Source organism: Xenopus laevis, chromosome 2L, assembly GCF_017654675.1.
Source record: "Xenopus laevis strain J_2021 chromosome 2L, Xenopus_laevis_v10.1, whole genome shotgun sequence".
NCBI classification, from domain to species: Eukaryota; Metazoa; Chordata; class Amphibia; order Anura; family Pipidae; genus Xenopus; species Xenopus laevis.
The window spans coordinates 82801784-82817760 of record NC_054373.1 but is presented as its reverse complement, the minus strand read 5'-3'; the positions used below and the strand labels follow the sequence as shown (position 1 = coordinate 82817760).

Sequence of the window (15977 nt, the reverse complement as noted above, 5' to 3'; positions counted from 1 at the left end):
TGAGTAGGAGCAAAAATGTTTAAAATGAATGTAACCTCAGTTATAAAATGTTGCATATACAGAGCATGGGCCTGTAGTGTGTAAGTGTTTAACACTTGGAGGGTGTTTGTTGTGTGTAGGTGTGGATCACCAAACGCTAAGGGCAGGGTGTGTTCCCGATCACCAGACATTGAAACTTCAGTGCAACAAATATGCAAGAGTAACACTGACTATTATGAAGGGTCCCAGTATTAATAGTGGCAAGCCTAATGCTCCAGTCATTCAAGAAAGCTTTATGTTCTCCTTTAATAGAACAGACAAGGCATTGTAGGAACTGGCTAGAGGAGAGCTGACTACAGTTAGTATTTCAGTGGCACAGACCCAGCAGAGCTAGAAGCAGCAAAGAACAAAACATTATTGTTTATAAATAACTTTAAACATTTTAATTAATGCATTCTGGAAAATAGCTTAGAATTACAGTTTCTTTTATTTTTGGATTTACATCTCCTTTTATTCACTGCAAATGGAAAAAATACAACTAACATAATGCTTCAACCTCCCTGCAATACAGAGAAAGGGTTTATTTGCCATAGCTATATTTATATAGTATTATTATTATTATTATTAACATGTATTTATATAGCGCCAACATACAGTATTGTGTAGCACTGTAGTAACATACATATTTTAATTTCTGCCACAAATTACTGTTAGTGCCAAACGATACCAAAGGGTTGGTTGGTTTTAGCATGTTATAGAATGGCTAATTTTAAGAAACTTTTCAATTGGCCTACATTTTTTTCTTTTTTATAGTTCTTGAATTATTTGCCTTCTTCTTCTGACTTTCCAGCTGACCCCCATGTATAAATCAGATGCTCTGTAAGGCTACACATTTATTGTCATTGCTACTTTTTATTACTTATCTTTCTAATCAGGCCCTCTCCTATTCATATTCCAGTCTCTTATTCAAATCAGTGCATGGTTGCCAGGGTAATTAGGACCCTAGCAACCAGATTGCTGAAATTGCAAACTTTACACCACCCCTTTAAATTATTAAATCACTGGTCATTTCTACTTTCATGTACTGTATTCTGCAGGTCTGTCATTATAAAACTTTGCACATCCATGGATCATGTCTGAGGGATAACATTTTTGTGGCACCTTCAGAATGGTGTTAAGAAATATTTTTCTATTCTAACATATTCTAACATGTGTATTTGCAAATATTAATTGGAGAAAGATATGAATCATTTGTAATTGTGACAATACTTTCAGAAAAACATTATGCACCTCAATTTTAATAACTGACTAATAAAATGAACAGAGGTTTTTACAGTACCTGACCTCCATTGGTTACAGAAAAAATTCTTGATGTACCACCACAAAGCTTTATATACCACAGGAACCAAAGTAAGGACACCTGCTGGGTTTCAGAGGTGACATTCACATTCACAAAAAGTTGAGCAAACTTTTTAGCTTTCCTGTTAAAATGAAACACATAAATATTATCCTAACAGACCAACTTGTAAATTGGGGTCAAAGGTCACAAATCAATTTAAAATAAATTGCCACAATCCAATTCGAATGAGATCAGTAATTTAAGTGCTTTTTGTGACTCTATTCAGTGCCAAAGTATTATAAAAATGGTGCATACAATTCTCAGCAATTTTCCCTATTTAAAAACTAATAGTAAGGCCCAATCGAGAACTTGCCGGGCAGTTTTGGTCTCTGATCCTTAAAATGATGAAATAAGTCCAAGGAAAAGTAACTAAGCTAGTAAAGGGAATGGAAAGTCCCAGTTATAAGGAAAGATTGATTAAGTTGGAGTTGTTTATGCTGGAGAAGATGTGCTTAAAGGAGAAGTAAACCCTAAAAATGAATATAGCTTAAAATGTCATACTTTATATACTGAACTTATTGCACCAACCTAATGTTACAGCTTGCCAATAGCAACAATGATCCAGGACTTCAAACTTGTCACAAGGGGTCACCATCTTGGAAAGTGTCTGTGACACATGCTCAGTGGGTTCTGAGCAGCCGTTGAGAAGCTAAGCTTAGGGGTCGTCACAAATTATCCATCAGAAAATTAGATTGGTCTGTAATATAAGCTGATGCTACAGGGCTGATTATTAAATTCGAATGCTAATTGCAGTGGTTTCTGTGCTGCTATGTAGTAATTATCTGTATTAATTACTAATTAGCCTTATATTGTGACATTTCTATTCTATGTGTACTGTAAATTTTGAGTTGGTCCCTAAGCTCAGTAAGTGACAGCAGCACAGAGCATGTGCAGTGAACTGAGCTGATGCAGAAGTACAAAACATAATGCACAACATTTCTATCTACTTCATAGTTAGGCTTTAGTTCTCCTTTAAGGAAGATATGATTACTTTATATAAATATACAAAGGGACCTTATAATAAACTCTTGGATGCTTCATTCATTAGTAGGTCCTTCCACTGAATACAAGACCATCCATTCAGATTAGAAGAAAGGAGGTCCCAGCTTAAGATGCAAATTAAAATTATTTTTACACAGAGAGTAGTGAAGTTGTGGAATTTTCTCTATTTAAAGCTGTACTGACCTTTTTAAAAAGTGAACATTTAGAAAGGTACTGAAAATAACTCTTAGTGAAAAGTTAATGCAGGAGTATTGTGTGTGCTAAATAAGTTTTTCCTTAACAGTTAGGTTTCACTTTGGCAGAAGGGTTGAACTAGATTGATGTATGTCTTACTGACTGGAAACAGACAGTTTGCTAGATATACAGGTAGTATATAATTCTTACTTTGTCCAGCAAACTTTGTCTATAAATTCCTTCATTGTTATTTTGTCCCACTCTGCAGCATGAGGAGCCTTCCATGGAGCATCTTCAGGAATCTGAAATAAGATTCAGTGTCATATCTAAAACAAATATGTGTATATATATATATACATATATATACATATATATATATATATATATATATATATATATATATATATATATATATATATATATATATATATATATATATACTCACCCATATTTTGTATCCTACAAAAAAAAATAAAGTATGCAATTTCCTTTTTCAGTCTTTCAGAATAGCGTGCAGTAGTTGATGAAGTAATAAAGACTGCATGAAAAAGGTATTCCCCACCAGTTAAATGACACATTCTACATCACAGTAACAAATTCTATGCTCATTTTGAGATGATTTGTAAAGTGGCATAAGAAGTGTGTCATGTTCCAGGTACTCAGAGAGTACTTTAGTTGTTTTCTTATGTTAATCAAGCTGGGATCTGTCAAACAATATTTAACTGCTGAAACTGAACAAGTCTAAATCATGTTACTACATAACTTAATTTGCCTGATGTTATAACAAGAGGATACTCCCTTGTCCTCAACTTGTTTATGATGTTTTGAGATTTAAATGCTTATAAACAATAAAACTCAAGCATAAGATAATAATATTATACAGGTATGGGACCTGTTATCCAGAATGCTCGGGACCTGGGGTTTTCCGGATAACGGATCTTTCCATAATTTGGGTCTTCATGCCTTAAGTCTACTAGAAATTCATTTAAACATTAAATAAACCCAATAGGCTGGGTTTCCTTCCAATAAGGATTACTTATATCTTAGTTGGGATCAAGAACAAGCTACTGTTTTATTATTACAGAGAAAAGGGAAATCATTTTTAAAAATTTGGATTATTTGGATAAAATGGGGTCTATGGGAGACAGCCATTCCGTAATTTGGAGCTTTCTGGATATCGGGTTTCCAGATAAGGGATCCTATACCTGTACCTTGTTTTATCAGAAGCCAATTAGCCTGCCCATATGTTTTTAGAAAGGGAAACCCAAATTCCCAAAGAAAGTCCATGCACAAAAAGAGAACATACAAACTCCTTCCATATATAACCCAAACTGGTTTTGAAGTCAGAACCCAAGCTTCTTGAATATGAGCTTTAGCTCAAACACAGTGAAATTGTCTAGAGTCATTAGAATGTGATTTCAGTCTGCCAAATCTCAAATGAGGCTCAAAAACTTGAATTGAAAAAATGCTTGTATATTGCTAATATAACTCCCATTGACTACTACATGAACTTGCCAGATTTTAATTGCCAATTGTTAATTTTTGTATTCACATCTTCGAGTTTTTTGCCCTTAATGAATCTAGAACACTTGAATTTCAAAACCTCAAATTCACGGTAAAAACTTTACTTTGAATGTTAATAAAGCAGCCTACTAATATTCATTATTCAGTTGTTTAAACTTTTTATAGTGTACATATATAAAAGTAAGTTTACCTCTTTTCCCCATTCATCAATAGTACGCCATAAATGATTATAATCCAGAAGAACAAAGGGATTCCAATCAGGTGGAAATGATCCATGAAATGCATGGGTCCTTCCCTAAAATAATATTGAGAATATTTAAATTTGGGAATACATTCATTACATACAAAACGTTTAATACAAAACGTTAAAGACTTTGCAATTGACAGTGATGGCAACAGCCTGTACTGAGCACAAAGGACAGGGTTTGACCTAGAAAGAGCATTTGGTACTTCCTTCTACTTATTTGAATATATAAAATCAGGAATATAATTTGCATTGTGTCCCTTTGGAGAGTCTGGTTCAGATGATAAACCCTGCTCCATTTGAAAAAGCATTTAAAAGGAGATCTATCATCCACTGCTTTGCAGTTAGCATGATTCATCTACATAAATGTAAACACATTCTACAAGGACAGCCTTAGGCTCCGCAGAATCGCAGAATCCGTTGCCCCGCTCCTGCACCTGGAATCATTACCTCCACTTAGGTGCATGCAGACATGGCAGATTTTGGCTCTGAAACCTGAGACTTTGCATTTTGCACTGAAATCTGCCGCACCTGCAGCACAACAGAAGGGTAGCAGTGGAGCAGTGCATTGTCGTATGATCCTAGACGTAATTCTAGAACCTCTTGCATTTTTTATAAATGCTAGTTGGTAATTAAAGAAACAATATGGTGTGTGTCCTTAAACTTTATACATACTATAATGAACTCTGTGGTAGATCCATCCTGTAATTTGGAGCTTTCAGGATAATGGGATTCCAGATAAGGGATCCCATACTTACAACACACAAATTGCCTTTATTATAACAGACATCTAATTATGAAGCCATGGTGACTGTAATTATTAGGTGGGAATGTGAATTGTACAAAAGCAGGGTACTGTTAGGCCACTATCTGGCCTTGCTATAAACAAACCTCAATGCTTTTTCATATCTTTGAATTTCAAATGGTAATTTCAACTGCAAATAACTCACCAGATCTGTTGGGACAGGCTGATTGCTTCAGAAACAGTTATGTGAAATCATAACATTATGGTGTATTCATGAGCATTATATAAATAACATATGACAGGGATTTAATCAAAATTAGCAAAAGAAGACAACAGTGATTCAAACAGAATTTTGAATTGCATCCAAGAGGATAATGTTCCAAGAAATCATTATGCACACAAGCCCATAAAAAGCTTAGTTCTAATACTACTGAATTCTTCTCGATTTAGTCTGTAAAAACATACAGTGTATATTATTGCATTTTAATTATGTATCTCACTTAGCTAAAATACTCTGATCTAAGCTCAGCAAACATTCTTAGTTCAGGACTTGAGACTTATAAACATTTACACTTATTGAAAAGTACAGGGAACCTTCAACACAGTAGAAATATATCTGTCCTTTGGCCTCTTTTATCTTTTTTTTGTATGCTGTGATCAAAGTAAACTCGTCAATAAAATCCTCAAAGCTCACTGTGCTAAATGAGTTCACATGTTGCTTACACACACTCTTTGCCATAGGTTGCAAATACTTAATGGCACCCACACATAGACCTCATACAACAGGACAAACTGTAACATGGTACTTACAAATGGTTGTATTTTTGATAATAATTTTTTAATCAGATGAAACCAAGTAAAATCAAGCAAACTAATGTAAAAATGTGAATGTTAGCTATTTAATATATAGCTCTGGCACATGCAAGGACATCAGAGCAAATGCTCAAAATACAATAGGGCTCATGTACTGTAGGTCAGCAAATGCAGTTGTGTGTAACTTGCATCAAAATTGGCTCCTTGCACTACCATTTAGTTGCATGTGTGTGGTGCTGCTTAGTCCTTCCTGCATTTCATTCTGCTCTGAGGTGACTATTGACCCAGCGAACCCTGAAGCTACCACCACCTCTGGGCAGTAGCTTCAGGGCTTCCTCAGTGTCCTGCGTAAATAACCATAGTTCAGTTGTATGAACAGAATAGGGCACACATTATTTGCATGCAGGCCTGGATTTGTGGAAAGGCCACCTAGGCCTGGGCCTAGGGTGGCAGGATTTTAGGGGGGCGGCATGCTGCCCAACCACACCCACATTGGTTCAAAAGCACTGGGGATGCGCTGGAGATACAATCATTTTTTTAAATTTCCCGTGCGCCAACCCCCATTGCTCCTGTCCCCCTGGAGGGGACAGGGGCGACAAATGGTAGTGGGCCTAGGGGCGCCCACTATGTAAATCCAGCCCTGTTTGCATGCCAAACACCAGAAATAACTCAAGGCAGACTTTAAAAATCTTTAGTGCAACTGTGCCAGATTTGCGATGAAATACACATGCAGGTGCGTTGATTTCGTTCACTGCATTTGCATACTTACAAGTACCCTAATGTGTCCCATTAGCCTTAATACATACTCATAAAAGGTCACATGTCTGTCCACAAGTGCAGTGAGCAAAGTACAATTTATATTTATGCTGATATTTGCTGCAAATCAAGTGCAGTTGCAACAAATATTTTCAACGTTTGTCTGGCATCTTTTCCAGTGTTCACTGGAGTAATTTCCAGCATTCACGGTGTGAGTGCCATGTGCGCCCTGTGGTGGCGGTAGCTTCAGGGTTATCTGACATCAATGGACACAGCAGCGCTGGAATGAAAGGCAGGAAGGACTGCGCGGCGCTGAGCACAAATATACAGTGGTACAAGAAGCACATTTTAATGAAGTACCTTTAATGAAAGTGGTATTAAGCTCAACTGACTGTGGAGAAGGTGTGGGGATCACAATAAAGACCCTAAAGACTAATGCATAGTAAAAAAGAGCAATAATAATATGTTGCAATCACAGAGGCTGTATGTCTTTTTATAGTATGCATTGGCTGAATACGTACCTATAATTGTGAAATGCTTATATCTAAAGGAACACTAAACCCTTTAAATAACATGTCTAGCAATGCTGTATTTTTTTATACTGAAATGACTTTACTGCTCCTATAGGGATATGATGACCTTAGGCTGGTACAGAAGCCTAAAACAAATGTTTTCTCATCTAGTGGTTGTACCTTGTATTATAATGGCAGAACAGTTTCTCTACGATTAGTGAAGTGTGTATAATTGCTGCACTGTTGCATCACTTATGCTTTGCAGGTCATTTATTAAACGTGTGTCCCGCATAGATGCAGACTAGCTAGTGGAAAAGTTAAAGAACCCACATTCTTAAATACAAACTGTCCTTATGGCAGGCAATGAGTAAACACTTCTATCTCTGGAGAACGCTTTGTTGAGACAGGAATCAGGCCCAGGGCAAATGTGCAAAGTAACTCAATAAAGAAAATCTTTAATCATTAATCTTTTCCTTCCTTTGTCACCCAGCATAGCACAGAGCTACATGTTTCTCCAACACACCTCTCAATCCTAAGCATGGGGTTTGCTGTGTAAATACAAATTGAAACTCTTAACGCTCCATTTGTAAATGAGCCCCATGCATTGAATTCCCATGAGACAGATTCAGATTAGGAGGCAATTTATGCGAGAAAGCTCTGATCACCAGGTAATAGATAGACATGTTAAATTTAATAAGACAGTCTTGCTGAATTGTGCCTAGTACAATTGAATACGTGATCAACCTGTTTTATTGTACATCTTGCAAAGTCTAATAGGCCATATTAAAGGACAAGGAAAATCTAAAATAGAATATGGCTAGAAATGGTGTATTTTGTACACTAAACATAAGCATGAATTTACTGCACCACAAAGCCTAATCAAACAAATAATTTATGCTTTCAAAGTTTAACAAAGTTTAACTTTGTTAAACATCTTTGCAAGACAAGACTGTGCACATGCTCACTGTGGTCTGGGCTGCTTAGGGATCGTCATAAATTATCAAAAGAGCACAAGTCAAATAATATCTGACAGAAGCCGATACAGCAAGACTGATTAATAATCAGAATATACAGACTGCACTCGGTCCTGTGTTGTCATGTAATCTAATGTGGATTTTATAGTTTTTGTATTGTTTAAAGGACATGTAAACCCTCCATAAAAATTTAATCAGTGAACGGCCTCTTTGAAATCTTTAGATAACTGGTTGTTAAAAGGTTAACAGTAAGGATGTATGATCCCACTCACTCATGCATAATCCCACTCACTCATGTATAGTCCTGCTCACTCATGCATAATCCCGCTCACTCATATGCATAATACTACTCATACATGTAATCCCACTCACTCATCAATAATCCCACTCACTCACATGCATAATACAATTTATATGCATAATCCCACTCATACATGTATGAGTGAGTGGCATTACATGTATGACTAAATCGGATAACAGGTATGAGTAGGATTATGCATATGAGTGAGTGGGATTATGCATATGAGTGGTGGGGTTACATGTAGGAGTGAGTAGGATTACACATACTTGCTAATAAAGTTACCAAAAAAACTTCTGAGCAAGGTCATCAGGCGTGGCTGGATATGCAAATATAAATGATGATGTAGCCGATAGAAAATGGCCGTCTGGTTGAAGCACATCTTGCGTTCAGGAAAACACTACAGTGCAGGCTAAAGAAGGGGATACAGATACTACCTGACCCAATACAGAGACAATGATGCATTTTGTGTGGGGAATATATGCCCAACCTAAAAACATGGTAAGGGTTTATAGGGTTTACATGTCCTTTAATGCAAACTTTCTCCAACTCTCCATAACCAGTGGCTGCAGCAAAGTATACTCCTAATTAAATCCCAGTTTATCTGTGTAAATCTGGCTCAATGATCTTTGTCCCTGCTGCTGGAGTTGGAAACAGTAAAGGGGATGTAAAGTCAAAAATAAAATCCAATACAAATCTCTACACAGTCGCTGACTGCTCTAAAGGGAAAAAAACAAAGCTGCTTGAGCTCTGCATGGCTGGGAATTAAGCGGGGGCTCCCCATGCTGTTCATAAGTATGATTGTTTCCCTGCAGATCAGTTAGGGACTGTCTGACAATTCCTATCCATAGAAGTAAATGAAGGGGGAATTTCACTGCATACAGTCAGGTTTCCTATAAAAACGGTACACATTTTTTAATTAAAGTATATTGGAGATAGGTTTCTTTTTCATTAAAGAAAGTAAAAATGGGATTTTATTTTTTTTGCCTTATCTTGTCCTTTAAGCAATTGCTCCCATTACTGCTATGCCTGGACAAGTCTATTCCTAGGTACAAACCTACTAATGTCAAGCCATATTTCCCTGGGTACTACAGCATAGGCTATCTTTTTTTAAATGAACTATAATACTTTAAGAAGGCTGTTGAAGGAAGAAAGTTGTAGACAACAATTTCATATTGGAGTCCTATGTATGATCTAAAAGTGAATTCAGTAACAACTTTATTAGAACCTGGGGCAAACGTTGCAACAGGAAAACAATAATGCATTCTCTAACTTTTCTGTTACTTCTGAACTGAATCAAATGTGTGGTGCTCTAGCATACCATCACCAGAAAGTTTTTACAGTTACATATGCATTGTTCACACTGGAATTATTTGTTCCACCGTCATCCTTATTACAAAAAGAATTAATAGCAGTTCTCTTACAACCAATTAAGACCCTTGAAGAAAAAGTCAGCAAAGGACGCACACTTGTTTTTCTTATAGAATAGTGCTGCCATAAAAGGAAAGTATCATCTTGTTTATTGATTAACTAGTGCAGATTAAAACAAATCTGCTATAAACCAAAAGTCTTGAGATATTCCTTGAGAAAACTCAGTTAATTATTGTTAAGGTCCATAATTACAAACCGCTCCGCAGCCGTCTAAAAAACTCTGCACTTTATTTTGCTGACACTGAAAATTGAAAATTGTATAAGCAAACATATTTGCTTATACATAGATTTTAGGTATATACAATGGAGAAGTACAAACAGGAACTGAAATAGCTAAAAAGAGCATGCACATCATATGATAAAACCCACCGCTGGTCATTAAATGACAGCTATAGTAATGGTAGAGTTGTGGTTAGGCTACAATACCTGATTCTTGAGATAAAATGTGTCTCTGAAGGTCAAAATTGCACCTGCAATTGGTTTACTGCAATAAAATTAAACGTTTGAATGTCTGCTAAGCATTGCACTGGTGCAGATTTCCTCTAATCAGTTAATGAAGCAATAAGTGAGTTTGATCAATAATTCACTCTGGTGCACCAGATGTCTTAAATAAGGTACATAACTCATTCGCCCCAAGACTTAGGGGCAGATTTATCAAGGGTCGAAGTGAGTTTTCGAAGTAAAAACTTCGAATTTCAAGCTATTTTTTGTGTACTTCGACTAGGGAATAGTCCAACTTTGATTCAAATTTGAAAAAAACGTTGAAATTCGAATATCGAAATTGATCATGTACTGTCTCTTTAAAACTTCTACGTCGACCATTTGCCATCTAAAACCTGCCGAAGTGCTGTTTTAGCCTATGGGGGACATCCTAGAACCTATATGGAGTCAATTAGCTCGTTATTCGACTGAATTTGAATCATACGAATTGAAGGAATAACGCATTCGATCAAATTCGTTTCAAATTTTTTCAAAAAAAAACTTAGATTTTTCAAAGTCCACCAATTGACTCCAAATAGCTTCTAGGAGGTCCCCCATAGGCTAAAACAGCAATTCGGCAGATATTAGATGGCGAATGGTCGAAGTCTAATTTTTAAAGTGTCAGTACATGATAAATTTTGATATTCGAATTTTGATTTTTTTGCAAATTTGAATCGACTATTCCCTAGTTGAAGTACACAAAAAATAGCTCAAAATTCGAATTGTTTTCATTCGAAAATTCACCTCGACCTTTGATAAATCTGCCACTTACCGTTGTTTTATAAATGGGTTGCTTAGAAATAAACATAATGCAACCTTATGTAAACTGCTGTCCATTTGCCCTTGAGTTGAATGTTTTTAGATTTTTTTTCACCTGCTCTCCAGTTTGCAGCTATCTGGATGCTAGGGTCCAAATGACCCAATCAACCATGCATTGATTTGAATAAGAGAGGGCCTGCATAGAAAGATCAGCAATAAAAAGTAGCAATAACAATACATTTGTAGCCTTACAGAGCACTTGTTTTTTAAATGGGGTCACTGACCCCCATTGGAAAACTGGAAAGAGTCAGGAAGAAGGCAAATAATTCAAAAACTATAAAAAGAAATAATGAAGACCAATTATATAGCTGCTTAGAATGAGCCATACTATAACATACTAAATTAAAGTTAACTTAAAGGCGAACCACCCCTAGATGTCACAGGAACACTGACGAGTTTGACCTTAGTGGCATCACTGTTGGCCATTGAGGCTGTAACCTCCTAAAAACTCTGTAATGTCACTAATGAAAAATAGTCACACAATTATTAATGTCCCCTACTACCAATAAATCCCTTTCCCTGTGCATGAGATTAAGCTGCAGATATATGCCTTTATCATCTATCAAAGTCTCAGTTTGCAACAATGATGCTAATATAAATTAAATGTTTTCTTGCCTAAAATATTTAGCAAAGGAAATGGGTTGATAAACATTACTTAACAAAGGATATTACCATTTCCACCCTTTGTTTTTCTTTCCATACTGTAAATTAACAAAGAATGTACTAGCTTTTCCAAAGATAAAAGAATAGATATCTCTTTTCTTAAAGGCAACCAGAATGCTGATATGTACTGTTGCGATAACAATTTGACACAAACATAGGAGGAGGGAGAAAGGGTTTGGAATGTTAAATGCATTCTTAACAAAACAAATTCATAATTAATGCAATATGTTGTTATTAACCATGAACAAAAGCAATTTAACTGTTTCTAATTTCAGATAATTTGAATATACTTGAAGTTCAGTACAGCAGTGGAGAAAGCTTCCCAAGGCTTTTTGGTTCAAAAGGGTAACATTATGGTTCCTATGTGTGTCCTGGCTTTCGTACAACCCCCTTCCTCATTCTTTACTGTATTTCTTGAGGTTGCTTAGAAATAAACATGATGCAACCTAATGTAAACTGCTGTCCATTTGTCTTCTAGTTGAGTGGTTTTAGATTTTTTTTCTGGATGCTAGGGTCCAAATGACCCAATCAACCATGCATTGATTTGAATAAGAGAGGGCCTGAATAGAAAGGTGAGCAATAAAAAGTAGCAATAATTTCAGCATGATGTTTCTGTTTTCCATGTGTTTTCCAGCAGTCAATATAGTTGCTCAGAGAGATGCATGAACATCAGAGAACATCCTAAAATTAACAGACTCTCGAGTACAGAGTGGCACATCCAGGCAGCTTCTATACTTCACTTAATATATAACATAATTATGGATCTTTGTTTCCAGTTTGATTGGCACAAACTGCACAGATTATGTATGTTCTACATGTGCTCAGATAGACCTCCACCAGGTGCTCTAGTTTCTTTCTAAATATAATGGTACATTAAAGGGAATGTCAACCCAAAAAATAATTGTTTGCCTAATAATTTTAATAGCAATTGCATTTACAAATAACTTTGAAAGCACAGAAAATTCTTAATAAATCTAGATTGGAAAGTTGCTTAGAATTATGTTTTCTTTTATTAACCTTTTTTTATTTTGTTTTTGGCTTGACTTGCCCGTTAAAGGCTTCTGATGAAACTTATCCTAATCGGCGGATCCTCCATATGTGTTTTAGTGCACATATGAGACAATCGAATCGATAAGGGGACAATGTCACACCTGTATTCACTTGTGCTGTGGGCATACTGAATTCTACTATAAAGAAACAAAATGATTATCTTTTCTTTATATGCTGGAGGTCTGACCACATTGTACACTTCTGAGATTAAGCACCAGTCCCTACCCCAGTGGATCTGAGTCTAAGGTCCCTGTGATACCCTCCAATTTGTGCCTGCATGTTATCCACCCACTTAAACTGTAAGCTCTGTGGAGCAGAGACCTCCTTTCAACTGGCTTTCGTAGCACATGGCACATAACCTCTGTGTACTTATATATTTATTGTGTTTATTATGTTTCTTGCCCTCCCTTGTGTACTATTATATATTGTAAACTGTACAGAGCTAGGTATGCTTCCATCTCTTTATAATTAAAGTTATACATACATACATAAAGGAAAAACACATATGCATGGGAAGAGCATGCTACATATGCATGGGAAGAGCATGCTAAATCCTCTAGTTGAAACTGAACCTGCAAATCAGTATTTTACTGAGCACTGAGCCACCATGTTGCCATATATTAATACATACGCACAAGTTAAGGAGCGGCAAAGGGCTCTTTGTGGCCTGTACTTGCTGCCTGTTCCATGGCATAGAAGTAAGGGCAGGGCTGGCCTGTGCCCTCTAATGCTCCTCCCAGCCGATGCTTGGTAAAAGGGCAACCCAGGGATAGGCAAATAACCTCTTAAGTGATTTGTCCAGGGTCACAGGGAATTGACACAGGGAATTGAACCTTGAGCATGACTGATCACTTAACCTCTTAGCTAACACCTCCTCATTTGAGGAAATTAACCCAGGTGTGAAAAGAGACAGCGGTGCTAACCATAACCACACAGTACTGCCAACAGATTTCTACTGACATCTGTTAACATTTCTGCATAGCACAGGCAACATAGATGCATCCTACTCCAATTTATTACCTTAACATGGTGGATAAAGCGTTGAGATATGTTCACTTTATATGTCGTTATTCCCAGCTCCTTGGCTACTCGTAGTATACGATTCTGTGTTGGCCCAACATATGCACCACCAACATCCACATACTGAACTTCTTTTTTCTGATGAAAAAATAATATACATAGTTTCCACTTTATTTATTAAAATACAAACAAAAATAGAATTATACATTTCAGATCAGGATGATGTGCATATTTCTGTCAGCACAGGACAACCCCATTAAATCCATGTGGGAAGCGCAGTAAAAGCCACAAATAAATAATCACCTCATCTTCTGAAGGTCTCAGAGCTAACTCCTAGCTCAGAAGATGCAGCTGAACTCACCACCATAGAATCCATGTTAAGGTCAAACCAAATTTTCTATAGTTTTGTCCATTTAAATGTAATATTATTTTAAATGAATACAATTTTACACCATTTAGGAGGATATCTGCACACATACCCTTATTGTATGGGTTCTTCCACCGACCCTGTCACGAGCTTCCAACACAGCAACATTCAGTCCAGACTCAACAAGTAACTTAGCAGCTGTGAGACCTACAAAACAGTTTACTGTGTTATATTTTTTTTAAGGAAAACCAGTTCATACACATTTGTTATACAGACAGTATCGCAATATTCAATATTTTAGCACCAACTAATTACTGCATTCAGTACAAACTAGTTCTAGTGGTACAGGTATGGGACCTTTTATCCAGAATGCTTGGGAGCCGGAAGTTTTCCAGATAATGCATCTTTCCATAATTTGGATCTTCATACCTTAAATCTACTAGAAAATAATGTAACCATTAAATAAACCCAATATGTTGGTTTTGTTTCCAATAAGGATGAATTATATATTTGGATCAAGCACAAGGTGCTGTATTATTATTACAGAGAAAAATTAAATCATTTTGAAAAAATTGAATTTTTTGGATAAAATGGAGTCTATGGGAGACGGCCTTTCCATAATACGGAGCTTTCTGGATAATGAATTTTCCGGATAACGGATCTCATACCTGCACTAAAATTAATTACACTATATAAATTATTTGAATCTTGTTTCCTTTGGTCTGGGAATTCATATTTATAGCAAGCAGGCCAGAGCCATTTTGTGGACACTGTTATTAAGACAGGCCTTGCATTATATCAGAATCTTGTTTGTGCACCAGAAAGGGGGACCTGATGCCCATCCCCATGCCCTGGTTACACAAATTAAATTAAAAGTAAAGAGAGAGGGAGAATGTGGGGAGTGCAGTGACATCTAGTAAGTTCTGAATAAAAAGTGAAAGTAATCGCCTGCCCCATCTCTATGCCTAAAGCAATATTTGATTGACAGTTGAGATCTTTAAATGAGTTTACAGCTATGAATGCTTTAATAAAAAAATGCGGATTTCATGTTAAATTTGAAAAGGACTTTTATTATACAGCTTTTGATATCTGGGTGACAGGTCCACTTTAAGAGTGGTACTGAATTCTTATGGCCAGCAGTGTTTCTAAGCACCCAAGCTATCATTGGGAAGTTTTTGTTTCAAGGGACCCTTTCTTACCACCAAATCAATGGCAGCTTCACTTAACCTTTAATACAACTAAAAATATTCAATTACTAATCTGTTTATTTATTTCCAGTACACAGTCAGGTGAAAAGTGTACTTACAAATCACAGAATGGCAAGTAAGGAAACATACTGGAATTTTTTTTTTCTTTAACACCTGGGGAAAACAAGATACTATAGGTCTAATAGAAGATAAAAGAGAGAAAGAAAGATGGAAAAGGAGTAGGAGAGAGATTATGATGGTGGGGAAATTGTAAGTGGAGCCGTTCATGTCCAAGACTTCTTAATCCATAGTCACTCAAGTACAGTCCAACATATTATGACACTAAATTGCATTACTACATTATTTTAATTCCTCCTTTTCCGGCAACACTGGTTAAAGGGTTGATTTGGTTATTGAGCTTTGCAATTGTTCAGTTTTAAAGTATAGTTTAAAGTGATGATCCACTATCCAGCCCTAAATTTGATTACAGCTGAACACATTATGGCACAGACCGTGAGTGGGACATTGAGTGAGTAGACA

General features: G+C 36.3%; 1 protein-coding gene across 1 annotated transcript in view; it reads right to left on the bottom strand.

Annotated features, from left to right (window-relative positions):
* The window catches only part of maob.L (monoamine oxidase B L homeolog), a 59179-nt gene that overhangs the window by 31439 nt on the left and 11763 nt on the right, over positions 1-15977 (bottom strand). Inside the window, exons 2-6 of the mRNA XM_041582103.1 lie at positions 14363-14457; positions 13884-14021; positions 4269-4373; positions 2765-2856; positions 1319-1460 (exon numbers count right to left, since the gene is read on the bottom strand). Of these exons, the coding sequence (XP_041438037.1) occupies positions 1319-1460; positions 2765-2856; positions 4269-4373; positions 13884-14021; positions 14363-14457 (572 nt within the window). The remainder of the gene's footprint in view (positions 1-1318; positions 1461-2764; positions 2857-4268; positions 4374-13883; positions 14022-14362; positions 14458-15977) is intronic.